This window comes from Columba livia, chromosome 26, assembly GCF_036013475.1.
Source record: "Columba livia isolate bColLiv1 breed racing homer chromosome 26, bColLiv1.pat.W.v2, whole genome shotgun sequence".
NCBI classification, from domain to species: domain Eukaryota; kingdom Metazoa; phylum Chordata; class Aves; order Columbiformes; family Columbidae; genus Columba; species Columba livia.
Window position 1 is genome coordinate 5,515,016 of NC_088627.1, and position 26,351 is coordinate 5,541,366.

The 26,351-nt window shown below is 52.9% G+C and overlaps 1 protein-coding gene across 18 annotated transcripts in view; it reads left to right on the forward strand.

Annotated features, from left to right (window-relative positions):
* Positions 1 to 26,351, forward strand: part of PHACTR4 (phosphatase and actin regulator 4) — a 66,516-nt gene that overhangs the window by 29,844 nt on the left and 10,321 nt on the right. For 13 of the 18 annotated variants that reach the window (XM_065041554.1, XM_065041558.1, XM_065041560.1 and 10 more), the window contains 4 exons: positions 21,053 to 21,229; positions 21,640 to 21,720; positions 25,210 to 25,374; positions 25,848 to 26,207. In XM_065041554.1, coding sequence (XP_064897626.1) covers positions 21,053 to 21,229; positions 21,640 to 21,720; positions 25,210 to 25,374; positions 25,848 to 26,207 — 783 coding nt within the window. Of the gene's footprint in view, positions 1 to 12,739; positions 13,087 to 20,746; positions 20,935 to 21,052; positions 21,230 to 21,639; positions 21,721 to 25,209; positions 25,375 to 25,847; positions 26,208 to 26,351 lie in introns of those variants that run through there. The other 5 variants (XM_065041556.1, XM_065041548.1, XM_065041547.1 and 2 more) reach the window with 4 other exon arrangements.

Sequence of the window (26,351 nt, forward strand, 5' to 3'; positions counted from 1 at the left end):
GCCGGATGTTGGTGTAAATCAGCTGGACGATTTCCTCACAGCAGCTCGGTCCTTTTGTTGTCAGTATTTCCCATTTCAGCCTGCAATCCCCCGTACCTATCTATGGGTGTGCGGGCGTCGCTGCTCCCGGCCCCGGGGGTCGCCGGAGAAATCTGAAGGTGGAAATAGAAGCAGATTGCCCTGAAGTCACGTAGAGAGGCCAAACTGGTGCTGAGAGCTGTGAATTCCCGTCCCGGGACCGGGGCTGAGCCCCCTGGGTGCGGCGCAAACCCCCCGCGATGGGCGAACGGGCGCGGTGCTGCGCTGCGGCCGCCAGGGGGCGGGCGGGTGGCGGGACCGGAACACGGCGGGAACGGGGGGGACCCTGAGCCGGAGCGACCCTGTGCTGGGCACCGGGGGGACCGAACCTCCAACCCTGGGGCAGTTCTGGGCCCCTCACTCCGAGAAATCCTGGAGGTGCTGGAGCGAGTTGAGAGGAGGGAACAGAGCTGGTGAGGGGCTGGAGCACAAGTGTGATGGAGACTGAGGGACCTGGGGGGTTCAGCTGGAGAACAGGAGCTGAGGGGAGACCTTCTGATCTCTGAACTGCCTGAAAGGAGCTTGGAGCCAGGGGGGTCGGGCTCTGCTCCCCAGGAACAAGCGCCAGGAGCAGAGGAAACGGCCTCAAGTTGCGCCGGGGAGGTTGAGGTTGGATTTAGGAACAATTTCTTCCCCAAAGGGCTGTGGGGCATTGGAACAGGCTGCCCAGGGCAGTGCTGGAGTCACCAGCCCTGGAGGGCTGGACAGACGGACATGAGGTTCTCAGAACATGCGGCAGGGACAGGGGTAGGGGAACGGTTGGACTCGATTATACTAAAGGTCTTTTCCAACCAAAATGATTCTGTGTTTCTGTTGTGTGCCCGCAACCCCTGCTGCTGTGCTGCAATTGTGTCAGATTAGGGGCAAAATAACCAGGGTGGCCCAAGAGCTGTAGTGCACCCAAACAAAAGCCACCCCTTGCGCTTGAAAAGGTGGAATTTAATAACTTGCTGTGCTCCATATAAAAATCCCATAGAAAAACACGGCCCGGTTCCTGTGGTTCTCCCCAGCTCCCTCCCGCAGGCTCCGTGTGCTGTTTGCTCTGTATGTTTTCCCTTTCCTTCCCCAGCAGGGCTGCAAAAGGGACGCGTGTCCAAGGCGAGCGGTGAGTCATGGGCTGGCAAGGAGGATCGCTCCTGGAGACCCGGGGTGATCCTCGCTGGGCCCATCTGCTGGCGGCTCTGCTCTCAAAGGTCTCAACACCCTCTCTCCGGGTTAGGCAGGCTCAAGGCTGACCCTTCATCATTGAGGGGACCAACCTCTGCCATGCTGTTTGTTGAAATTCAACCAAAATGTTGAATAAACTGCCGCTTTCTCCTTGCCCAGCCCTTTGATCTTGACGTTACTTTGCTCATCACCACTAATGTCTCCAAGATTTAAACATGGTCCCTTCCTGGGGGAAGGCAGAAGCTTGTTCTGCTCAAGGGTTGAGTGTTGCAGGGGTTAAGTTACATTTTGCTTTGGGGAGGAAAGGAAAATCTCTCAAAGTAATTAACTTAAGATGCTGACGCTAATGAACAGGCTTTCAAAGCTGGGGGTGGCGGGGGGTTGATGGGAATCCCCTGTTGAATCAGTGACATTAGAGCCCGAGGGGTGATTCTGCAGTCATTAGGCTGAAAAGATGTTGAACATGAAGTTAATCCTGTTATCTCTCAAATTTTGAGCAAACTGCTTGTTCTGGATAACTCTGTAATGGGATTATACTAGTCAGTCTGGCACCCTCCACACTCCCTATCAGTTCCAGGCTTTTTCTTATTTTCCTGTTCAGGATAAAGTATTGACCAGTGTGCTTAAAGTTAATTTTGGGAGGTGGTATCTGGGGCACTATTTTCTAGCTGTGCTGGATTTTTTGTTGTACCGGGTTTGATAACGAGCACCCTGTTGCCTTATGAAGCCGTTCACTCCAAGATCCCGAAATAAACGTCTAGGAAAAGAACTGAAGAACAAGGACAAAAGGAGACTTCCCTTCGTCACGCCTTCCTGGCATCGGGAACCCGCCGCCGAGCGAGTTCCTGTGCCGGAGATTGTTCCCATCGCATTTGCGGAGTGTAATCAGGCCGGGTTTGAAAGGCTGATTTTTATGTGTCGATCGCCTGTTGCAATCGTCCTAAACAAATGTAACTAGTGGGGTTTTTTAAAGGATTATCTTGATTTTATTATTAAGCAGTCTGACAAATTGCAAGGTAACCAATGTCGGGAAAACACAAGAACTGACCAAGAGCGTGAGAACCGAGATGATCATGTAGGGAGGAGAGAGAAAAGCCCTGACGTGTGTTCGGCCGCTCGTTCACTACAGACAGGGTCGCTTTTCCGTCGGACCCGCAGAGCTCCAGGTTCCATGGCTTTGGCGCAGGGTTTGTCAGGAGCCGGAATGGCAACGTCGTCACTGCCGGGTCAGCTCGTGTCCTTGGTTGCTGTCGAGGGTTTAGATTGCGGGGTGACAATAAACCCTGGCAGGTGTATTGTTAACCTCCTCTCCCCCTTCCCACTCAGCACAGGCGATCAGGAGGGAAAGAAGGACAGAGAGAAGAGAGTTGGAAAGTTAACAATGTTTTACTAATGCTACTGATAAAAATAGAGAAAATAATACAAAATATACAAACCCAATCTTGAAAGTCCCGGCAACTGCAGAGCCGGCACCCGAAGTCCTGGACTGGACTCTGCGGCCAACCGGAGCTGGATTCAGCCTGTCACTGGCCTCGGTCCGCAGGGACGACTCGCAAGGTCCTCTGCTAATGTCGCCATAGGGAAAAGGGACGAGATCCTCGTGCTCTCGCACTTTTATCTGAAGTATCACGTGAATGGGATGTTACACTCGTTGGTCGGTTTCTGGTCACCGGTTTCTCGTTGCCCCTCTCTCCAGATGTCCATCCGTGCTCATCCATAACCTCACATTCCATTGCTGTGTTACCAACACATGGGTCTGGTTCTCCAGGAAAATGCAGCTGATATGAAGCTTGAGCTGACAGGCAAATTCACCAAAAGAGAAACTTGTTTTCAACAAAACCAGGACAGTTGCATTGGGGCAAAACGCAGCCATTTACAGTCCTGTGGTTACAGACAGAGATGAGGTTGCTGCATGTCGTGCGAGAGGTAGAACCTACACCCTGCAGAGAATTACAGCTGGAGTTTCAAAGTCAGGGAAAACGTTTTTCTCTACTCTGCAGCCAGAGGCTCAATGAACAATGCAACAGGCCTCTTTCTTTCAGCATCACTAAAGCAGTGATTTCTGCAACACCCACTAAGTGAGCAGATCTGTTTGCCGAACCAGAAATTTCCATAAATATGGGAAAGTTCCATCAAAGGGCCAGTCGGCCTTTCGTTTCCAAGCTTTGTTTTTGTAGGTTGTTTGGGGTATTTTTAAGGCTAACCTGACTCTTGGTAAGAACTGCAGGATTTTTTGGTGACGTTTGATTCTTTCCTACTCCCTTGACCAAGGTGAGAATGGTGTTTGCTGCTGCCTCGTGTCTGGGCTGCGGGGAGAGCACGTGGGCTGGGGTAGCCAAGGGGCCACTTGATATTTTGGACCAGCTGGGTTCAATTTAGGTGCCCAGGGGCCAGCTCGTCCCACTGTTGATAAGGTAATGGGTTTAGATGGGTAATTTTAGGGCCATGGGATGATGCTCTTGCATTGAGGGAGCCAGCGCCTTCTGCAAGGTTGTTTAGATGGGAATCCAGCACAAGAGCAAAGTCCCTATTTCACACCCAAAGTGCATGGAGAAATGGTTTAACGTTTCTGTTTATACACCCTAAATCTTGTACACCAGTTGAAATGCTCGCTCTGATGTATCCTCGCTGGAACTGCTGCTTGCAGAATGTTCCCTGGAGCCGTGGTCTGCAGCTTTGAACAGCGTGTGACAGGCCCAGGACCCTGCCAGGTTAGTCCCCATGGACCTGCTTTTCACCACGGCTTCTTTTGGACCACTTAAAGATTGGTTTTCAGCTTGCAGGAAGAATGAGCAAAAACTGAGTTTTGGTGCTGCTGATCTCGAGGTGGGAGCTCTTTGGGTGCCATGGTGGGGAGTTTGCTCTGATATTTGTCTGTCAAGTCTTTCTCCCCCACCAGCAGCGCCGGGAAGTGCGAGTTGTAACCTCGTGGAGTCACGGGGTGCTCTGGAGCTCTGTGGATCATCTCTGCTGGGGGATGCACAGAACCCCAGAATGTCAGGGGTTGAAGGGCCCTGGAAAGCTCATGCAGTGCAATCCCCCCATGGAGCAGGAACACCCAGATGAGGTTACACAGGAAGGTGTCCAGGCGGGTTGGAATGTCTGCACAGAAGGAGACTCCACAACCCCCTGGGCAGCCTGGGCCAGGCTCTGCCACCCTCACCCCAACAAGTTCCTTCTCATATTCAAGTGGAACCTCCTGTGTTGCAGTTTGTACCCATTGCCCCTTGTCCTGTCCCTGGTTGTCACCCAGAAGAGCCTGGCTCCATCCTCCTGACACTCCCCCTTTCCATATTGATCCCCATGAATGAGTCCCCCCTCAGTCTCCTCTTGTCCAGCTCCAGAGCCCCAGCTCCCTCAGCCTTTCCTCACACGGGAGATGCTCCACTCCCTCCAGCATCTTGGTGGATGCGCTGGACTCTTTGATTCTTTGATCTGAGCCCGTATCTTGAGGTGTTTAACGGAGGTGCGAGGTTTGCACAGTGAATCCCGCTGCCTTGGGGGTTATCCCATCACCAGCGAAGGTGGGACTGCTGCTCGCACAAACCTCCTGCGCTGGCTGTAAGCTGGTTCACTTACATACTTGAAATAGTCGCGTGCTAGAACTCTTACACTGCAAGTGTTGTCTGAGAAGGTAAGCGAATACTTGAGCAGCTCGCCCTCGTGGAGTGGTTGGCATTCGGGCTGGCTGGTCCAAACGTGGTCTGAGGGTCTGCGGTGGGCAAACCCCTCACTGGCAGAAACGCTCCTGTTTCAGTTGGAGCACGTTTGCTCTCGGCAGCAGAGCTCAGACTGTCTCCAGCCCCACGTGCGAGCAGATGGGCGCGTTATTCGATAGTCTCAGGAAGGGTTTTTGGTTGCTGGTTTGGTATGGTGCTACTTGGTCCTAAACAAGGTCACTGCTCTGTAAATACAGGAGCAAGAGGACGAGGTGAGATTATGTGAAATGGGGATATGGGAAGGGTGACATCTGCAAGAGGGTGAGGAGTTCTGGGAGAAACAGCTTCTCACAAGGTTGGATTGGCTTTACCTTCTGAACTGTTAGTGTTATCTCATCTCTTGACATTTCCTTTAATTATATGAAACGACCTTGACGCCGTAAACAATTGCCATGGCATTGTCCTGCAGCTCGCGTGAGTCAACGGGATGCGTAAGCAGCGCTTGGTTTTTGGGGACCCGTTCTTGGGCTGCCACTTTGCCACTGTGCGTTTTGCGCCTTGTGGGCTGGTTCTGAGCTCCCTCTGCCACCCGCTTCGGGAGGATCCTTATATTTTTCTTTCAGCTCCTTTGGACCTCCATAGTTCCATCATTCCCTCCCCAACGAGCCAGTTCCGAAGGGGTACGGAAGGGGGTGATTCACAACACGAACCCCACGCCTCGCCGTGATGGTGCTGGCACCAATCTTCCCTCACCACGTTTCCATCTCACACCTCGCTGGTGCTTGAGCAATGTTTGGAGAGCCGGGGTTGAGGTTCACGCGCTGTCTCACGGCTCCTGTCTGGGTGGGACCCGCGGTCGCTGTTTAGGGTGGTCCACGGCAGATCTATGAGAAATATTTGGCTAAATGAACTTCGGAAGCGTTATCTCGTTCCTGAAATAGAGAATAAAGCTTGTATCAACATGCATCACAAAGTTGATAAACTGGAATGGCTCCTCTCCCAGTTGTCTTCTTGTATTGGGCAAATATTTATCCGCATTGTTTCAAAAGGCATATTTGTGCAATTGAGGGAGGTCAAACCTGTAATTACCTGTTAGATTCGCTCGGGTAGAAACGGCTTGTAAAAACACAGCGTGTTTGAAAGGAAGCTTTTAAACCTGCTGTTTGTGTGTGAATCTAAAGTTGGGGCTTAACATTTCAAATTTTATGAGAGTTTTCAGTTGCGTGGGTGCGAAAAGTCCTTTTCTTGCTGAATTTCAGTGCCTGAAGCCCAATCTGTCTGCTGTTTAATTTCTGAACCGCAGCGAGGGATTCGGTTTTCTCTTCCAGCCGTGACCAGAAGCCGAGCCCGTGTGCCCAGCTTGCCTTGCATTCCAATCAGGAGCTTCCAGCCTGGTCAATAACGAAGGGCGAGCAGGTGCGGGGGCGTTGGGTGTTCCCCAAGAGCTGCACCAAGGTGCTTTGTGAGTGCCCCGAGCTGAGGGCAGAACGCTGGGATGCGCTGGCACCGGCTGCCGAACGCAGCCATTTGGACAAAATGCACCTTCACCCTGAGGAGCTCTAGGTGCTGAAGGACCATTTGCTGCATCGCTGCGGTTTGCCTGCAGTGAGCCCTTTGGGGTGGCAGGGGAAACGTTCCCGTGTTTCGCTGCGGTTTCATCTCCGGTCGTGACGAGCGAGCGCGCTTGCTGAGAATTTTGTGAAGGGTTAAAAGCAGAAAGAGGCGTTTGCAGAGGGATGTCGCGGCCTTTCTGCTCAGCCAGCGTGTGGGCAGAGAGGCCGGCGGCTCCGATTGTAGCTCGTCACCTTGAAGGATTAGGGGTAGGAAGAGAAATTTGGGATCATGAGTCCTTTAATGAATCAGAGCAGGGATATTAGCCTGTGGACCATGATCTATACATTGCAGACTGGCTGCTAGAGATAAAGATACCGCTACCTCTGAGGGTTAATTTCAATTTAATCTTATTTAGAGGTTTAATATTTACTGCTGTCCTTGCTGTTAATGTGCAATCTCCAGTGTAGTGCTGAACGGAGCTTGTCCCATCGGTTTTACAGGTGGCATAGATGGACTTACCTCTTTGCCAAAGGACTCGGTTATTTAGAATCTGTATAAAGTTGTAAAGTGGTGGGTTTGCCCAGTATCACAGAATCCCAGAATGTCAGGGGTTGAAGGGCCCCGGAAAGCTCATCCAGTGCAATCCCCCCATGGAGCAGGAACACCCAGATGAGGTTACACAGGAAGGTGTCCAGGCGGGTTGGAATGTCTGCACAGAAGGAGACTCCACAACCCCCTGGGCAGCCTGGGCCAGGCTCTGACACCCTCACCCCAACAAGTTGCTTCTCACATTTAAGTGGAACCTCCTGTGTTCCAGTTTGCACCCATTGCCCCTTGTCCTGTCACTGGTTGTCACCAGAAGAGCCTGGCTCCATCCTCCTGACACTCCCCCTTTCCATATTGATCCCCAGGAATGAGTCCCCCCTCAGTCTCCTCTTGTCCAGCTCCAGAGCCCCAGCTCCCTCAGCCTTTCCTCACACGGGAGATGCTCCACTCCCTCCAGCATCTTGGTGGCTGCGCTGGACTCTCTCCAGCAGTTCCCTGTCCTGCTGGAACTGAGGGGCCACAGCTGGACACAATATTCCAGGTGTGGTCTCCCCAGGGCAGAGCAGAGGGGCAGGAGAACCTCTCTGACCTACTGACCACCCCCTTCTAACCCACCCCAGGTACCATTGGCTTCCTGGCCACAAGGGCCCAGTGCTGGCTCATGGTCACCCTGCTGTCCCCAGGACCCCCAGGTCCCTTTCCCCTACACTGCTCTCTAACAGGTCATTCCCCTACTTATATAGGGCTGAGTACTGTGCTGGACTAGAAGCATGTGCTGGGTGGTGGTTTGAAAGGAGAGGGATATATTTTTGATTTGTGCTGAAGCTCTGTTTGTTTTGTTGTTCTTTATCCCCAGTGATTTCCAATGGGAAGCCTTAGGTGGTATTAGTTTATAGGTTCTTCTCCAAGTATCTTAGTTTTTTTGCGGGAGAGGGTTCAACAGAAATTAAGCTAAATGCTGTGCCTATTGCTTTGCGAAACAATGGAATAATTAGTGTCATTTTCTCCTCTGTTTTTGCTGCATGTGTTGCTAATAACGTAGCTGGAAGTGGCAGATGGGCATCCTGCCTCCCAGGCTGCGCTGCCGCGGACGCAGCGCTCTGTGCTGGGACGTGTCCTGCGTCTGCGCTTCCCTCGGCCTCTCACCACCGCTTGCTTTCCATGCAGCTTCGAGGTGCTCCAGAAAGCAGCTCGTCAGCTTTGGAGGTTCCCTCGCCTGCACATGAGTCACCGCGGGGATCCAGTTAGCCAAGATGTGACCGAATCTTTAATTTTGTCAGGATTGCATTCCTTAGCATTCCCTTGCTCGTAAACAAAATATTTAGTGCACGTTGTAATTAGTGGACAGTGAGGAGGCATTGAAGTGCTTTCAGTGCTGGCTAGGATGTGCTTTCATTAAAAGTTGCACTTTTTCCACTGGAAAACAAGGCTGGGGGGTATTTTGGCCTGTTCTCCTCTTGGCCCCAAGACCACTGCACAATTTCCTTCAGCCCAGTCCTGGTGACAATGAAGCGATTGCTCGTCTTCAGCCGCCCGCCGTGCTCAGGAGCCTTTCCCGGAGCGTGTCCTCAGCTTTATTGTCCCTTCCCAAACGTGGGGCTGAACCTGCTGCCAGTTCTGAGGTTCTCAGGACGTGGGGCAGTGCCGGGGTGGGCAACGGTTGGACTCCAGGATCTTTTCCAACCAAAACGCCTCTATGATTATATATGCGGTGGCACCGAGACGGTCCCAGGTGTGGTGGATCTGCCACCCTTTGCTTTCTGAGGTCGTGCTGACTAATTGGTGGGGGCGAGGGGACAGGAATGCTGTGGGAAATAGGAGTTTCCCTTTTGGAAATGTCACAGGAAGGACGGAGGAAATCAGGCGGGTCGGGAGCGGTAACCTCACCTCTGTCTCATCCCAAGCTGCGCCCTTTCATCCCGGCGCACAGATCCCGAACAATGCCGTGCCAGCCGCCTTATAAATAAACCATTTTCCATTTCCACCCCGGGTATCGCGCTGACTTGATACCGTGTGAGCAGAAAGGAAGAACGTCACGTTGCGTTGGCGTTCGTGATCTTTCGGGTTGACCGCCTGGCCTCCCCGCCCGCTCCCCTCGCCGTGCCGGGGTCACTGATTGCTCTGCCACATGCGCCGGTTCAGAGCGCAGCCCAGAAATGGTCACTTTGTCAGTAGCCAGAGCTGTTCTGTATATAATATATATTGTTTTGTATTTTTCTTGTTCTGATTGTGGTGAAATGCATGCGGAGTCGTGGCGCTGCCACTTGTTCTTCTCCCTTCCAACCCCCCGGTAAGGTGGTACCAGGAACCTGGGTCGCAGTTTCACGTGGGCGCATCTCCAGCGAGGAAAGAGCCTCAAACCTCCTGCAGCGCCCGGTGGCTCCTTTGATGGGCTCTGGAGGAAAACGCCCAGTATCGCTGGGTTCAAACAGCCCCGGCTGCGCGGACGGGACCGTGCAAGAGCCCTGTTAGTGTTCCCGTGGCTGAATCACGGAACAGAAACGTCTGAGTCACGGCTGATGAATGCGGCGTTTCACGTCGGTGTGAACCGGCATGCGAACAGCAGCGCCTTTATTAGAGGAGCTAATATTTACGCTCATTATGGGTTCCATTAGGTTCTTCAAGTGAAACAATCCAGCAGAGTTCCTTTTCCAGGCTGTTAACAAGCGGACGGTGGGTTTTTAATGGGATGCCGGCCTGGATGGGGAGGAAATGAAACTTCTGAGGGAAGCGCTGGACGCACTGGGCGTTTACACCCGTGACCCGTCGTCTCGCTGGTTTTGATTTAGAGATCTGGCTCCTGAAATCCTGCAAAGTGTTCATGTAATTGGGATTTCCTGGGTACTGCGTTTTAGAAGAAAAGGCTGAAGGGACTATCAGCTCTGTCGCTCTTGGCTATTCCAAGCTTTTCCTTCTCCTAAAGGACACCTGTCCCTCAGCAAGTAAAGATTCCATTCTGTGGTTTTCAGCTCGCTGCTATGTCAAACAGCCCTTCTTGCATTTCTATGGGAATTTTGGACGGTTGTTACTTGTCCGTGCTTGGAATGTGGACTTTCCTTTACCCACTTTTGGGTTGGATTTCTGTTCTCGGTGCTTTGCCATCTCTGCTGCTGGAGTTCTTGTCCTTTCTGTCTCAAAGAGGAGCGGGTCGTGGCGGATGCGACGTCTCAAGTCCAAACCCAGTTGCAATTTGGGCACCACAGCCCAGCGTTAATGCTTCTGGTACAAACCTTATTACAAGCGCCTTTGCCAAACAGTCTTGCTGTTCTCTTAGTGATGGTTCCTAGGGCCTGATCAATGATATGGAAACGCAAAGGGGCTTTATTGCATTTTGTTTTCGGGGCGCTGGAGCTGCGGGTGCTCTTGGACTGCGGCTGCCGTGAGTTCAAATGCATCCGTTTCAACCTCTTTCATTGAAATTTAAGTGAATGCCTCACGTTTTACTACCACAGAAATAAGAGCTCAGGCATATCCGCTTGAGCTGCTGTGCTCTAACCGACCACGCGTCACCTGCTCTGTTTGTGCCCTCTTAATTCACAGCAAATGCGATATAAAATGCAATGGCTCTCGTCTCCTGTAAGCCAGGCAGGTCCAGCTGCAGCGTTCAGCCTTCTGTAGCGTTTCCAGCTGCAGGGATGTTTTTTCCAGCCCTCCTTCCAGCTGACTCCAGGTTCCAGTGTAAGTTGGGGAATGACCTATTAGAGAGCAGTGTAGGGGAAAGGGACCTGGGGGTCCTGGGGACAGCAGGGTGACCATGAGCCAGCACTGGGCCCTTGTGGCCAGGAAGCCAATGGTACCTGGGGTGGGTTAGAAGGGGGTGGTCAGTAGGTCAGAGAGGTTCTCCTGCCCCTCTGCTCTGCCCTGGGGAGACCACACCTGGAATCTTGTGTCCAGTTGTGGCCCCTCAGTTCCAGCAGGACAGGGAACTGCTGCAGAGAGTCCAGCGCAGCCACCAAGATGCTGGAGGGAGTGGAGCATCTCCCGTGTGAGGAAAGGCTGAGGGAGCTGGGGCTCTGGAGCTGGACAAGAGGAGACTGAGGGGGGACTCATTCCTGGGGATCAATATGGAAAGGGGGAGTGTCAGGAGGATGGAGCCAGGCTCTTCTGGTGACAACCAGTGACAGGACAAGGGGCAATGGGTGCAAACTGGAACACAGGAGGTTCCACTTGAATTTGAGAAGAAACTTGTTGGGGTGAGGGTGGCAGAGCCTGGCCCAGGCTGCCCAGGGGGTTGTGGAGTCTCCTTCTGTGCAGACATTCCAACCCGCCTGGACACCTTCCTGTGTAACCTCATCTGGGTGTTCCTGCTCCATGGGGGGATTGCACTGCATGAGCTTTCCAGGGCCCTTCAACCCCTGACATTCTGGGATTCTGTGATTCTGGGATTTACAGACTCGGACAAGTCTCCCAGCCTCTGTCACTGAATTTGTGGGTCTCTGCCAGATGGAAAGGTATTTAAATGGCTCTTTTCTTTGTTTCAAAGTCTTAGACGAGGTGGAGTGCGCCTGTGGATCAATACCAGCAGCATCTCCCAGGTGTGTTTGTGGCTTAGGTGGAGTTTTATTAGATCTCCAAACTACCACCTTCCCCTTTTTGGGGGTGTGTTGGCTGCAGGACTGGTGACATGTGGCTGATGTTTGCCACCCGAATCAACAATCTGGATTTTCGTTGTTTCCCAGAATAGAAGATTTTTAATATTGGTAGCACCGCAGTCCTGAGCCCTTCCTGCCTGCTGGGGTGATATTCAGCGATATTGAAGCACTGCGGCTTCTGGGACCTTGAGGGCTGTACAAAGCTTGGTGTTAAAGCTGGTGTTAAATCTTGGTCTTAAAACGGCTTTTTTCCTACGGTGGAGAGAACCACCGTGGATTGTCGGATGGGTTCGGGTCCCCGATCGCTCACTGGCGTGACGCTGCAGCCAGTTCCTGTATGGTTTTGGGAACGGTTTTTCTGTTTCCCCAAGTTAAGACGGAGCTCCTGGATGTCTGAAGGTTCGCACTGGGGGGTGAACAGGGCTGGGGTGATGTGATCTGTACATTCACTACAGTCCCAACACAAATTTTGCTGAAAAAGAATCCAAGTGGACACGTTTAAACTCCGGAGATCTTTCTTATCGCAGTGCCACTGTTGAGGGGGATATTTGTTACCTCAACCATCAAGATCTGATATAAAAAATAAACTCTTAGTTGTTTAATTTAAATTTGCCTTTGTTAAACTCAAATGGAAGAAGACACGCGCCCTGCTCCGACATTCCTGCTACTGTAGCAGTGAGGGGAATTGCTGTGGAATTGTATTTTTGTTATACACCTGGCTAGATGCGTGTGGGCTGAGACGCTCCTTCCGACGTTCCCTTCACTGGGCACCGCGCAGCTCCTCGCGTCCACTTGGATGGTTTAAATTTTCATCAACCTTTGTCTTAGGACTTGGGTGAAACCTGCACATCATTCCCACCCCAGTTCATCACCACAGAGCGGGAAACCTCTAAGGTTTCTCATTCATCACCCCCTTGGCTTGGGGGGAACACTCTTACCTCCTCGATCCCATCTGGGAGGTGAAACCCCTCTGTGCATTGACATACCAGCTTCCTCTTGAGCAGAACACCCTGTTTCGTGGGCTTATTTTACCGGGAGCTCTTTCCTCGCTCTCAGCTCTTCTCTCTTCCCCTCAAGCTGCGGGAGGAAGGAGCGCGGGGTGTTGGTGCTGCGGGCTGTGCAGCTCGGGGGCTGGAGCATGGCTGCTGTCTCCTCCCCTTCCTGAGCTTCCACCAGCTCTGGAATGACAGGCATTCCTGCGCCAGGGGAGCCGGAGCTGCCACGGCCGCGGTTTCGTGAGAGCCCCGTGTCCCCACCATGGGCTGTGGGGACAGTGGGACCCGCGCCGGCCTGTCCCGTGTCTGAGGGCCGGCGGCCGCCTCGCTCGTGGGCTCGTCCCCTCCGCCAAGCCTGGATCTATCGTTTTAAAAGACTAAAGTGCTCTCTCAGGATAGACTTTTTTTCTCCTCCTTTCTCGCCCTCCCGCCTCCTCCCGGAGAATCTCATGGGGCAGCCGCGCTTCTCGAGACCGGTAAATCCAGCTGCTTTGGGTGAGTAATGGAGGGCGAGGGAGACGGGGAGAGCGTGGGGCCGGGCAGGATCGCAGGTGAAGCGGGAGTGGAATGCGGGGCTTGTGTAACCTGCGCCCGGCTCGGCAGCTGCGGGCAGAAACCGGAGAAATAACTTCATTTCCTTCCTTTCTCCTACTCACATCACATGCAGTCGCTGTGCAGTGCGTTCTGTCCTCTCCGGACAGGCTCCCAGCTGCGGTTTTAGGGATAAACTCCGTCTCGCGTGGGCAGGTTCAGGGACAGGAGTTTGCGAAGTGCTGGACAGCACTGAAGTTCACCGAGAGGGGCAGGACCAGCTCTGACCACCCGCCAGGATCGGAGCTGTTGTGTGCGATGACACCCGATTTTCTGGAGCGGTTTTGGGGAGGGAAGGGGCTTGGCAATCCTCACCCAGCTTGTTTTCTCTCCGCTCTGCGAGCAGCTGGCAGCTGCAGTAAACACCCCTTGGTTAACTCTGGCTGCTCACGGAACATGGCGTGTAGGGCAGCGCTAGCGCTGTTGGTGCCGGTGCCGCTCCCGGCGCTGGGGCTGCCCCGCACGGACCTTACACATCGCGCTGTTCCCCTGTATCTCCCGGTCAGCTGGGAGGGCTGAGCTGCGGACTCAGACCTGTAAAGAGGAATCATCTGATTTTTAGAGGAACACTTGACATTGGCACATGGGGAGCTCCCTGAGATATGTGTTATTTTTTCCTGTTTTTTCAGTTTTATAACTTTGAACCTACCACGTGTTTTTAGGGCTCAGATTAAACCAGCGATTCTCTCCTCCCCACCCCCAGTTCAATCCGGTCTCGCTCAAGAGCTGCTAAAAATAAGTGATATTGAGAGAGTGGGAGAAGTAAAACTTCAGTCCTACCATCCGTGGAGATTAACAGCATCTTCTCCTTGGGGTCCTGTGCCCTTAGGAGCCGACCTGTTCAGTTTGGGGCTCTTTTTGTCATCAAGCACGAGGGACGGTGGTGATTTTGGGGCAGCGGGTGTAATGACATTGTCCTTTGCTGGAGACCAGCACACCTGGTGTTGCCACAAATGGGCATTTCCTATCAGACATCTCTCCTCATGGCACATCGTTCATCCTCAATAAATCATGACCTTGGAGAGATGGTTCTTGTCTTAACTTGGGCAGGAAAGACTTGGGAAGGTTGTGGTGATTAGGAACATACAGAAGACAAGGAAGCCAAGGGCTGGGACTATTTGAGGCTGGTTTGTGACCACAGCACTTTATTGCTTTAAGGTCAGGATCTGCATCTTCCCTGGACCACTTGGGAAATGCACATGGAGTTTTTAAAGCTGTTATAGGAAGCTTAGAAATATTCACCTAAAGCGCCTTTTTTATACTTTCACCTTAACAGCATTTCCCTCAAAAGACTCTTTGTTTGCTTCTTGAGTTGTAGCTGTTTACTTGAAAGCTTTTTGGATTCTTTACCGGCTCTGCCCGGCACAACAAAGCCAAAGAGGAGGGAAGTGAATCATTCTCGGCCGGTGCATCGATGCGGTTTGGAACAGGGGGGTTTGGGGGCCCTGAGGTCCAGGCTGGGCTGCAGGACCTGCCTCAGGTGTGCGATGAGCAGCACAAGTTCTCACGCACCTCTTGGGAAACGAGCTGCTCGGCAAAAGCCCCTCGTGCACCATTAGGGAACAAGCCCAAAAATCTGTTATAGCGGCATTTCCAATGCGTTTTCAGGTGTAAAAGCAGGAGGTGATGAAGCGCAAGTGTTGGGAGCTGCTGCGTGGTGTTGAAGTGCCTCATTTGGCTGAGGGATTTTAGCTCTGAGCGAAGCATTTCTGGCCTTGCAGAGTCTCGGTGCTGCGGTTCCGTGAGCCTGGAGGCTACGACTGGGGACAGAACAACCCTGGGGAGCTCCTGGCAGCAGAGACTCGGGGGGTGTGGAAACCCTGTAGTAGCTACTCCGGTAGGAGATGGATGAGGTGCTGGGTGAACAATGTGGCTCAAGCTCATGATTTACACACTGCACGCGTCCTGTCACAAAGCAAAATACTGATGCTTGTTTCCTTTGCAAGGATGTCTCTTAATAAATATAGAGTTTAATAGAGCTCAGCGTCTTGGGGCAAAGAGCCTGTTGTAGTGTAAGCAGTGCTGAGATGCATCTTTTGGAGTTGAAGTGTGTTCCAGCAACTCTTGGATGTCTGCGGAGAGATTTTGGGGAGAAAAGCAGCATGTTTGCAGTGTTTTCCAAACAGCAGTGGTCTGCAGTCCTGTCCTGCGGCTCCCCGACCCCCATCCTTCAAGGCTTGTGCCATTTTCTTCATGTTCCTTTCAGGCACATAGCAATATAATACAAATCGTCAGCATCTGGGATACTGTTCTTTGATTTCTTCTCAGCCTTCAGTCTTGCTTCGTTAGGGTCTCTAGCTTGGGTGTTGAGGTGGTTTTTAGTTTATGCAATGGTGGGGGAATATTCAAGGGAATAGAGTGACTGTCAGCAAGTTTGCTGGTGACACCAAGCTGGGAGGAGTGGTGACACTGGAAGCTGTGCTGCCATCAGAGACCTGGACAGGCTGGAGAGCTGGGCAGGGAAACATTGAATAAAATAGAACAAGGGCAAGTGTAGAGTCTTGAATGTGAGCAGGAACAACCCCAGGTTCCAGTGTAAGTTGAGGAATGACCTATTAGAGAGCAGCGTAGGGGAAAGGGAGCTGGGGGTCCTGGGGACAGCAGGGTGACCATGAGCCAGCACTGGGCCCTTGTGGCCAGGAAGCCAATGGTACCTGGGGTGGGTTAGAAGGGGGTGGTCAGTAGGTCAGAGAGGTTCTCCTGCCCCTCTGCTCTGCCCTGGGGAGACCACACCTGGAATATTGTGTCCAGTTGTGGCCCCTCAGTTCCAGCAGGACAGGGAACTGCTGGAGAGAGTCCAGCGCAGCCACCAAGATGCTGGAGGGAGTGGAGCATCTCCCGTGTGAGGAAAGGCTGAGGGAGCTGGGGCTCTGGAGCTGGACAAGAGGAGACTGAGGGGGGACTCATTCCTGGGGATCAATATGGAAAGGGGGAGTGTCAGGAGGATGGAGCCAGGCTCTTCTGGTGACAACCAGTGACAGGACAAGGGGCAATGGGTGCAAACTGGAACACAGGAGGTTCCACTGAAATATGAGAAGGAACTTGTTGGGGTGAGGGTGGCAGAGCCTGGCCCAGGCTGCCCAGGGGGTTGTGGAGTCTCCTTCTGTGCAGACATTCCAACCCACCTGGACACCTTCCTGTGTAACCTCATCTGGGTGTTCCTGCTCCATGGGGGGATTGCACTGCATGAGCTTTCCAGGGCCCTTCAACCCTGGCACTCTGGGATTCTGTGATTCTGTGTGCCAGTCAAAACTCAATGAACCACAGCCGCGCTGGCTCTGGATACTGTGTGGCCTGAGTTGAAATGGCTTAAATATTCACAGGATTAATTCTGTGGTGATCTACACTACATGCAATTTGCATTTAATTGTTTTTTTTTAATAAAGCGCATCAGAGGCACCTCTAGCTCATGTATCATCGCGCTTTGACAGATGGTCCTTAATAAAGGAAACGCTTTGTGTTAATTCGCATTGGTTCCTGGTGCCTTTTGCTGGGCTGGCAGCGCGTTGCTGTACAAACGCGTGTTCTGGGGCTTCATCTCTGCAGATGGGGGTTGACTCTATTTGCTGATGTGATGGCTCTCCCTCCCTCACACCATTACATGTCTATGTTGGTATTTCCTAAATGGCAGCTGCTTGCTGTTGTGAGCAGCCCACGTGTGTGACAAGATCTGAGCACGGGTGATATTTTTAATTGATCTGCACATCCTGGCTCTGCTGGTTCTGACCCATGGGGAGGAGCGGCAGAACTGACCCTTTGCCTTATGGAATAGGAACGGCTGCCCCAGGCCTGACAAAGCTTTGGGAACAGGTGACACACGCAGCACCGACCGTGTGATGAGCGTGGAGACCAAGTGTTGGGTCTCCAGCTTCTCCCGTTGAAATGGTTTTTCTTCTCTGGAAAAACAACCGTGACAGCAGCAGCTCAGCGCCACCCATGTTCTTGCACAACAGTTCGCACCTAACGCAAGGTGTGGTGAGAGAAGAGGGGGTTTTCTGTCTGCGTTTTAACGGCAAGATTTGAGTGTAGATGTGCGGAGCGGGGAGAGGGTTTGGAGGAGCCGCTGCTGGAGAATCACGTCCAGGCGCCGCCGGGGTTTCTGCCGCCTCGGCTCTCCAGGCTCTGCCCGTTTTGGGATGTTTCCTCAGACTATTTCGGTCTAAACGTTCCAGGTTAATGCAAATCTGCTGTTTCAACAGCTCAAATTCACCTGCTGGTTTCAGTGGAGCAGGACTGGAGCATGGTGAGTGTTTCAGGACAAAGATGTGGAATGGCAGCAGGATCTGGGAGGTGCCAGCCATGTCACAGCTCTGTCCCCAGACCAGCTGTGTCCCAGATGTGGCCGTTGAGTGCTCCAGGGCATCATCTCTTGCAGGTACAACCTGCAGAAGTTCCCGTAGGTGCTTTATTCTGGGGCTTTCCTCAACCAAGGAGTGGTGGTGGTGTCCAGGGGGCTCCGTGGGGCTCTCCCTGCCTTGGGGTCACTTTTTGGAATGGGGAACGTACAGAATCATAGAAACATTTTGGTTGGAAGAGACTGTTGAGATCATCAAGTCTCCTGTTGTTCTCGCAGAAACGTTAAACCAGATCGTGCTTTGGTGGGGGGACCCAGCAGAGACCTTTGTGTTGGTGAGCTCTTGATCTTCTAAATGGGTTTTAAATGGGTCTCCAGCCTGGACGGCAGCGAAGGTGACGCTGTCTCTTGGGCATGGCCTTGCCATGCAGGTCAACGGCCTCGGCTGGGTGAGCCCATCGGCTTCCTGATGCCTCTCACCCTTCAGGTAAAACCCATCTCACCCTTTTTTCCCCAAAGCGTGTGCTGTGGGTGCTCAGCAGTTTCCCAGAGCACGGCTCAGGTACGAGGGGTTTCAGCCTCGCTCGCAAAGCGGCTCGGGGACCCCTGTACCTGGGGGAGCCGAGCGAGGGGACACACGGAGCGTCCAGCCCGCCTGGGTCGGGCAATAATATCCTCTCTGCACCATTTAATGGAAACTGGAGCTGGAAACGGGCTGGGAAGGGAAGGTCCTTTTCTGCGGGAGCATGCAGCGCTATCTAATGTGAACAATCACCGCACAATGAGGTTATTTAAAACACAGATCAGTAAAGCACACCTACAGCTGCTGATCCACCCGCTAATTAGCAGTAAACGTGCTTCATAATTGCATCACAACAGACTGTTTTACATGGCTGTGTCCATGTGGTAATTAGGGACGGTAAAAGGAAGAGTGCAGCACGGAATAAATCCCATTTGGTGTCGGGGACAGGAATGGCATCCACAGCATCAGCGTTGCCTGGTGGGGAGTGGTGGTCTCGGGATGTTCACCCTGTTCAGTAACGTGTATTGAGTTTTATTCTACACAGAGCAGAGGGGATGGTGCAAGCGCTTTGGGCTGTGGGTCGACGCCATGAGGGGGTGCGCGGTTTGGCTGTCCCCCCTTTCCCGTGGCTGTTTTGAGACACGGGTGTTTTCCTGTTGGACAAGGCGCACAGCACAAGCCTACAAGAAGCACTGTTGGGTGTAGATGCGGAACGTCATTGTGAAACCCGGCGTTTGCATTAACCTGCGTGATTGCAATTAATGGCGCTGGAGCAGCTGGTGTGGAGCTCCACCCCGAGCTGCTATTTGGTGCGACGGGCAGAGCCGGGCTGCGGAACGGCTCCAGAACGGCTCCAGAACGGCTCCAGAGGCTCTGCCACCGCAGCCACGCTCCCGGGCTCTCCCCGCCCTGTGGGGATATCGCGTCTCCCCTGCAGTTTCGGCTCATTCGTTGGTGTCCCCAGCTGCCCTGAGGTGCCGGGAACCGCTCGTCGTTCTCCCTCTAATTGGAAATGTAACATCCCAGCTTGCTGAGCTCTCCCTTCATTAACCCGCGGGCCTGACGGTTGAGTTTTCTTTTAATTACTTATTTTGCTTAGTGCAGCGCTCCGGCACCTCGGGCGGCAGGGAGGGCAGAGGTTCCGTTCCTACGAGCAGTTTGGGAGGGGATGTGTACAAAGTGATGTTGGCGCGACGGCCTCCAGCTGCTCCTTGGAAAGGTGATGGAAACGCCTCCGGGATCCAAATTGAGCCCCAGCTTGTGGCTGCTCAACTGGGGGAACAAAGGGAACGCTGCTGTTGAGAATTACACGTACAGTGCAAGGGCTGATGTTGGAGGCTCTGAAGAAAGCGCCCCTAAGCGTGCAGACAATTCCTCTTGGGTTCCTGGGAGCTTGAAATGCTATTTTGTTGGGGTTTTTGTCCCCACTTGTACCCACCCTCCCTCCGGGCAGAAAATCACAGAATAAAGCTGCAGAAATCGCAGATCGGTGCTGACATCTCCTATGTCACTTTCCACCCAATTTCTCTCTTGTTATGAGGCCAGATTTGGGTTTTTTGAGGCAGCTCAGGTGCCGAGTTGTTCTGACTCTTTCAAATAAACGTCGGCTGGCATCAGCTTTTCGGCGGTTCTGAGTGAGCCGGCTGCTAGGGAGATGATTTTAAAGAAGAAAATAAACACGACCAATAAGCAAACTTGCAAAACCCCCTCACTGCGAAATCTCAGGCGTCCAAATTCATAGAATCTGAGAACAATTTTGGTTGGAAAAGCCCTTTGGGATCATCAAGTCCGAGCATTAACCCAGCAGTGCCAGGTCTCACGCTGGGAAGCGCTGCAGGTAGAGCTCCATCATACAGCTCATTCTTCTCCTGTCCTGGACAATCTGCTCTTTCACCTCTGGCTCTATGTACTCGGTGGATATTTGGAGGATGTAGCAGATACATTATGAGCTTTTTGTCCTATGAGCAAAATGGCTTTTTCCCAACCGCTGGGTCCCAGGAGATGGGGTTCTCGGCTGAGCCTCCATGGGGCCTCCAGGCCTCGTCTGTTCTGCAGGCTCGTGATCCCGCACACCTTGCGAACTCCACAACACTTGACTTCAGGGCTCAACAATGAGACACGTGTGGTTCGCGCCGGGCGCCCAGCCCGCTGTCTGTAGGGAATCTCCACGCTCCATTCTCCGTATTTTGTGTTTTCACGGAGTTCCGGGTGCTCCGTCTTTTGCGGCGCTGGAGCCGAGGGCTGCTCGGGTGTCAGTCCCCCAGCTGGCTCCACTTAGCCCCAGTGCACTCTGAGTTTTCTGCTCTTTTGCAGATCCTGCTGATTGTAACTGTTCCCTTATGTTTCATCAAACAGCCAGAAAAACAGCACGGATTGCAGTCACCAGCTTAGCATTTCGTGCTCTCGTTCTGCTCCACAGGTTTTGTTTCTTTATAGGAGCTTTTCTTGTTGCAGCGAGTTGGGGTTTTTCGCGCGTCCCTCCCCACCTCCGTGTCCTCCGGTGTCGTTCTCCGGAGACCTGGAGTGCAATAGGTGGAGCGCGGGCCCGTATTGTGTTGCTTTCCTGTGTGGTTGTTGCTTTTGGCCGGTTCTGCCGGCCGTATTTATAGAGGGGAAGAATCAGAGCCGCTCCATTCTAGCACATCCCGCTGTTGTAATGGGGTGGGTAGTTCCAGTGCGTGTAGCCAGGCAGGGAAGTCGGTTCCGCAGTCTGGAAGGTATTTGCGTTCGTGTAATTACTTGTGTCTAGCGCCAGTTGCTTCCAGTTGAAGACGAGAACCTGCGGCACAATGATCTGTGTTCCTCGGGCGAAGCTGCGCTGCTGCAAATTCAAACTAATCCTCGTTCCATTGAAAAAGCCTCTTTATCGGTTCCCCTTTGCACTGTTAACACTGGAAACCCCGCTCTCACCTCCCCGAGCTAACGTGAGACGCCGGTGGGTTACGTGAAGGCATGGAGTCTTGCTGTTCCTTTGCATGAACGTGAGGGGCGGGCTGGTGGGACTCGACCGTTCTCCGCAGCACCGCGGTGACGTCTCTTCTCTTTCCCTGCAGCCGAAGAGGTGGATCACCCCCCAGCTGATGCCGGCATGGGGGTCGATGTTTTGGAATCGGGCGACACCACGCCTCCCACCAAAAGGAAAAGCAAGTTTTCAAGCTTTGGCAAGATCTTCAAACCCTGGAAGTGGAGGAAAAAGAAAAGCAGTGACAAATTTAAGGAGACTTCGGAAGGTAGAGTGGTGGGGCTGGGCCGGTGTCCTTTCCTCCGCTCGGGAAACGCGCCGTGTGGCTGCTGACAGGGGTTCCAAAACGCGAACCAAAATGTGCCTTTGCAGGTGCCAGCCCATCGCCAGCGTCCCCAGAAACACCTTGCCATGGGGCAGGAGTTTCAGACAAATACATTCCTTCCTTGCAAAGAAACCTCCCCGCGCAGCTGTGGGGAGGGAGGGTTCGCTCCACCGGCACCACTCTAGTGTGAAGTGCAGGTCTGAACGTGCCGCTCTTCCTCCCTCCTCCTCATCCGTGCAAAAACACTGCAATTTGAAGCCTTTATTTCCCCCAGCGGATCCCTTTTAAAAAGTATCTTGAACTTGTAGCTTACCCTGTTTGCTGAGTGCTTTTTTTTTTCAATTTAATATCAGTTTTAGAGCGAAAGATTTCTATGCGAAAGCCAAGAGAGGAGCTGGTAAAAAGAGGGGTTCTGTTGGAAGACCCTGAGCAGGGTGAGTCTGCAAATGCACTTCTCCTCCTGTCTGTTTCTCTGTAGCTGATCCTCCTCTAGCAAAACCTCACCCTTGCAGCCGTTCTTCTTCGGGAGATAAATTTAAGGGCTCTTTGTGAATGTTTTTCCTGTCTTGCCCTTTCCAAGATAGTCTCTCGGCTGACTTTTGCACCTGGTGAGGAAGGCGGCCTGTTTGCTTGGGAAGATAGCGCTAAGAAAGCGCGATGTCTGTCCTGGGCGTTTTCCTGGCTGCTGCCAGCGGGGAGGGACGGGGTGTCCTGGGTGTCACTTCTCCTGTCCCTCTTGTACGTGTCCCGCTGCGCTTGTCCTGCTGAGCTGCTGTGTCCTGTTGTGTCCCCCTGGTCCTGCTCCCGCCCAGGCTGCGCTGCGGGAGAGCCGCGACCCCCAGCTCAGCTCTGGAGGCCTCAGGCTTGGGAAAATAAACCAACTGATGACTTTTGAGCTGCCTGGGTAAGGACTTTTCCACAAAGAGTTACAGGCGAGACACTTCACGGTGCAGTGTCATAGTGTCGAGGGTTTAGATTGCGAGGTGACAATAAACCATGGCAGATGTATTGTTAACCTCCTCTTCCCCCTTCCCACTCAGCACAGGCGATCGGGAGGGAAAGAAGGACAGAGAGAAGAGAGTTGGAAAATTAACAATGTTTTACTAATGTTACTGATAAAAATAGAGAAAATAATACAAAATATACAAACCCAATCTTGAAAGTCCCGGCAACTGCAGAGCCAGCACCCGAAGTCCTGGACTGGACTCTGCGGCCAAGCGGAGCTGGATTCAGTCTGTCACTGGCCTCGGTTCGCAGGGACGACTCGCAAGCTCCTCTGCTAATGTCGCCATAGGGAAAAGGGACGAGATCCTCGTGCTCTCCCACTTTTATCTGAAGTATCACGTGAATGGGATGTTACACTCGTTGGTCGGTTTCTGGTCACCGGTTTCTCGTTGCCCCTCTCTCCAGATGTCCATCCGTGCTCATCCATAACCTCACATTCCATTGCTGTGTTACCAACACATGGGTCTGGTTCTCCAGGAAAATGCAGCTGATATGAAGCTTGAGCTGACAGGCAAATTCACCAAAAGAGAAACTTGTTTTCAACAAAACCAGGACACATAGTTAGTCACATCTAAGCTTATTAAAGCTCGCCCTGCTGTCAAAGAAGTCTTATCCCCTTTTCTGTCCTCCCTGATGTCTCTGAGTTGGGGCCACCCTGCCAAAATAACTTTTTGGACAGATCAGTTCACCCTCTGGTCACCTGGTGGGTGCTGTGGGAGGGGGTGGGAATGTGTCACCCGTCGGGTGACAGCACGGCCTGCGGCTTAGAGGCTGCACAGGCACCCTCAGCCTGGCGCGAGTGTCAGGGCTCTTCTCACAAAGATGGAAAGCGGAGGTGAAAAAGTGGTTTTCAGACCAGGCCACCGAAAGCCAAACTGGGGGAGGAGAAGCCTGAACACGGTTGTTTGCGGCTGCGCTGTAATGGATCCATGTACCACCCGCGGGTGTCAGCGCTGGGCGGGAGGAGTTCACGGGGGTACAAACGTGTGAGGCCGCAGGATGAACATTTGGAAGAGAGATCAAAGGCTTTGGGTAACAAACTCCCAGCTGGAGATGGCAGAGGAGAGACCTTCCGAACCGTAAGGGTGTCAGAGAAGCCTGGCTGAGATCTGGGATTATTTTCTTCTTTGAGTCATCTGATGTGGTTTAAGAAGCAGAAGATGGGTCTAATCTGGACAAAGTGCAAAGCCGAGGTACGAGGAGCAGTCGGTGTTGTTGGGAGGGTCAGATTAGAAAGCGCATTATCTTGATCCCTCTTGTGAGCTTAAGACACTTGGGCAGTCATGAGACGGTGGTGGTCAGTTATTGTATTTGCTCACAATTATAAAACCTGCTCTTACGAGGTCGGTTAGTTTTCTTAGGGGGGAAACAATGCAGAGATGAGTGAGCGGGAGGCAGGGAAGAGCATGGCGGAGGCTTTCAAAGCTGGTGCTGCCGGGCTGGCCTCACCGGGCTGTGCTGCGCTCGCGGTGAGGAGAGATTGCGTTGGGTGTTCTTGACCTTGAAGGACACGGCAGGAGCTGCAGCGAGGGGTGTGAGGCCGTGGGGAGCGCCCTGCAGCTCCTGCCGGGGAGCGGCGTGCGAGGTGCGGCTGGGCAGGACAGCAGATCACACTGTTCCCTCGCTGGGAACCTCGACTGGCCAGAGCCAATTGCTGCTCTGTAGAGCTCCGGCTCCTCTCTCGGGTTCAGCCCTGGCCGGGGAGGAGGCTCCTCTTGCTGTCTGCGCTTGCTGCGTCTCAGGGAAGGGCAGATAAGCACGGTCTGGCATCTCCTCTCAGGAACCAAGGCTGGGCTTTGCAGAAAATAAAGCCCAGGGAGCTTTTGGTTTCTGGGCATCTTGGCGTTCAGCTTCTGAATAACACCCGGATGGGGACGGGGAGGCGACGCCTGGGCGGGGGGAGTGGAATAAATCATCAACTATCAGAGCGGTGCTGGGTCTGGCACCTGCGGCCGTGCTGGCACACACAGGAGGCTGAAAATCCTGAGGATTTCCCATCACATTGCTGATGTGTCCAGGTTTTTTCGAGTGGGAAAGCAGTCAAAATGGGCAATATCCCCTTGGAGTCCATGCTGAGTCTGCTTTGGGGAATAGTATTATGACCAGTTTGTCCTGTCAGGGCAGTTACAGGGGCAGAGAGTGGCTGAGGGTTTCCTGATTGCAACCAAAGCTTTAAGTGCTATCAGCAGCATGGGCTATAAAGAGGATTTCTCCCCCCCGCAGAAGAGATCATGTGTAACATTTGGGAAGCTCCACCTGTAAGAGCAGAAATAGTCGAGATGAACTCCATCAGATTTTGGTAACGTAGCACTGTAACATCTGATTAAAACAAAGGTAAAGGAGTGAGGAAATACACCTTGCCGTGAGGCGTTTGGGGTAGAGTGGCGGTTTATTGTGCAAAATTCAGGGTAGAAACAGCAGGAAAACAGAGGTGATTCAGCTCATTTTAAGGCTTTATCAAAATCTGTTATTGCATGTCCAGCAGATCACTTGGCCTGGTGGTGGAATGTGTCTTGCAGAGGGTTTGGGAGCGCTCGGTGACCATGGGGACGTACAGAAGCCGCTGGAGGTTTTCAGCTGTGATGCAGCTTCCTGGGGCTGCGGCGAAGCTCCGGGCACACTGGTCTGCAGTGCAGCAGCGTGCTTTCTAATCGGGGTGGTAGGTTAAGAGGCTGCTGAAGAAAAAACACCATTTTATGGGGATACAGTGCTGTACTGTTCTGTTGATAATGAAATCAAGGGCTCTCAGCTTCAGCTCCTTGCTGTCGCTGTGCTCTCTGCTGTAGAAGGTAAACTGAGCACCAGCTGTTTCAGAATCCAGAGAGAAGCCGGTGCAGATGGATGGCGGCTCAGGCAGCTCAGCTGCGTCTCCTGCATTCTGAGCATGTTCTCTTTGCTTCTCTTCTGTCCCCTTGCAGATGGTGAAGAACCAGACAAGCTGAACCCACCTGTGCTGAAGAACGGCCACACCGTCCCCATCGGGGGTCCCGGGGTCTGTAACCCGGGCAGCCAGGAGGAAGAGGCCACAAAGCCACCTGGCCTTAAGAAGCCCGTTCCAGCTGAGGAACCAAAGAAGAGGCATGGTAAGAAACCAGATTTGTGTAAAATCGGTTGCTTCACATTCTCCCAGGACCATTAATGGTGATCAATATGGAAAGGGGGAGTGTCAGGAGGATGGAGCCAGGCTCTTCTGGTGACAACCAGGGACAGGACAAGGGGCAATGGGTGCAAACTGGAACACAGGAGGTTCCACTTAAATGTGAGAAGAAACTTGTTGGGGTGAGGGTGGAAGAGCCTGGCCCAGGCTGCCCAGGGGGTTGTGGAGTCTCCTTCTCTGGAGACATTCCAACCCGCCTGGACACCTTCCTGTGTAACCTCATCTGGGTGTTCCTGCTCCATGGGGGGATTGCACTGCATGAGCTTGCCAGGGCCCTTCAACCCCTGACACTTTGGGATTCTGTGTGTGATTCTGTGACCAGTTTTGAATTCCCACCTGGTTCTTCCCACCCTGCTCTGGGCTCTCCAGCCTTTTAAAACGAGTTGTTTCACTTTGCAGACTCTTCCAGCAGCCACTCTGGGCCCGAACTGGAACCCCTTCAGGAGCCGTATGTTCCCAGACAGCACCTGCTTCCTCCAAAAAGACCTCCCTCCACTTCCCAGGAGGCAAACGAAGCGCAGGACAAGGATCCAACGCCTGCCAACAGCACTGCAAAAACTGCACCCTCCACCGCAGCCCCTGTTATGGCAAAACCAGTCGGTTCCACGGCTGCCCCTTCCCCGGCCCCCAGGACTCTGCCCCCAGCTCTCACCAGTGCCAACACTACTGCCCCCACCAGTACAACCAGCACAGCTCCCGCCAAACAGCCTCCCGTCCCTCCTCCCAAACCTGTCAACAGAAATAGCAGCTCAGTAATAGGTAAGTACCTCTGTAAGTTGTTTTTTTTGTACCCTGGGATGCTCTGAGTCTCTTCTCTTTGTAAAAGAAGATTTTTAGTATGATGTAGCAGATGTTGTATTGTGAACGTCTGATCATCTTTCCATGCGGGACACTGTCTCTGGA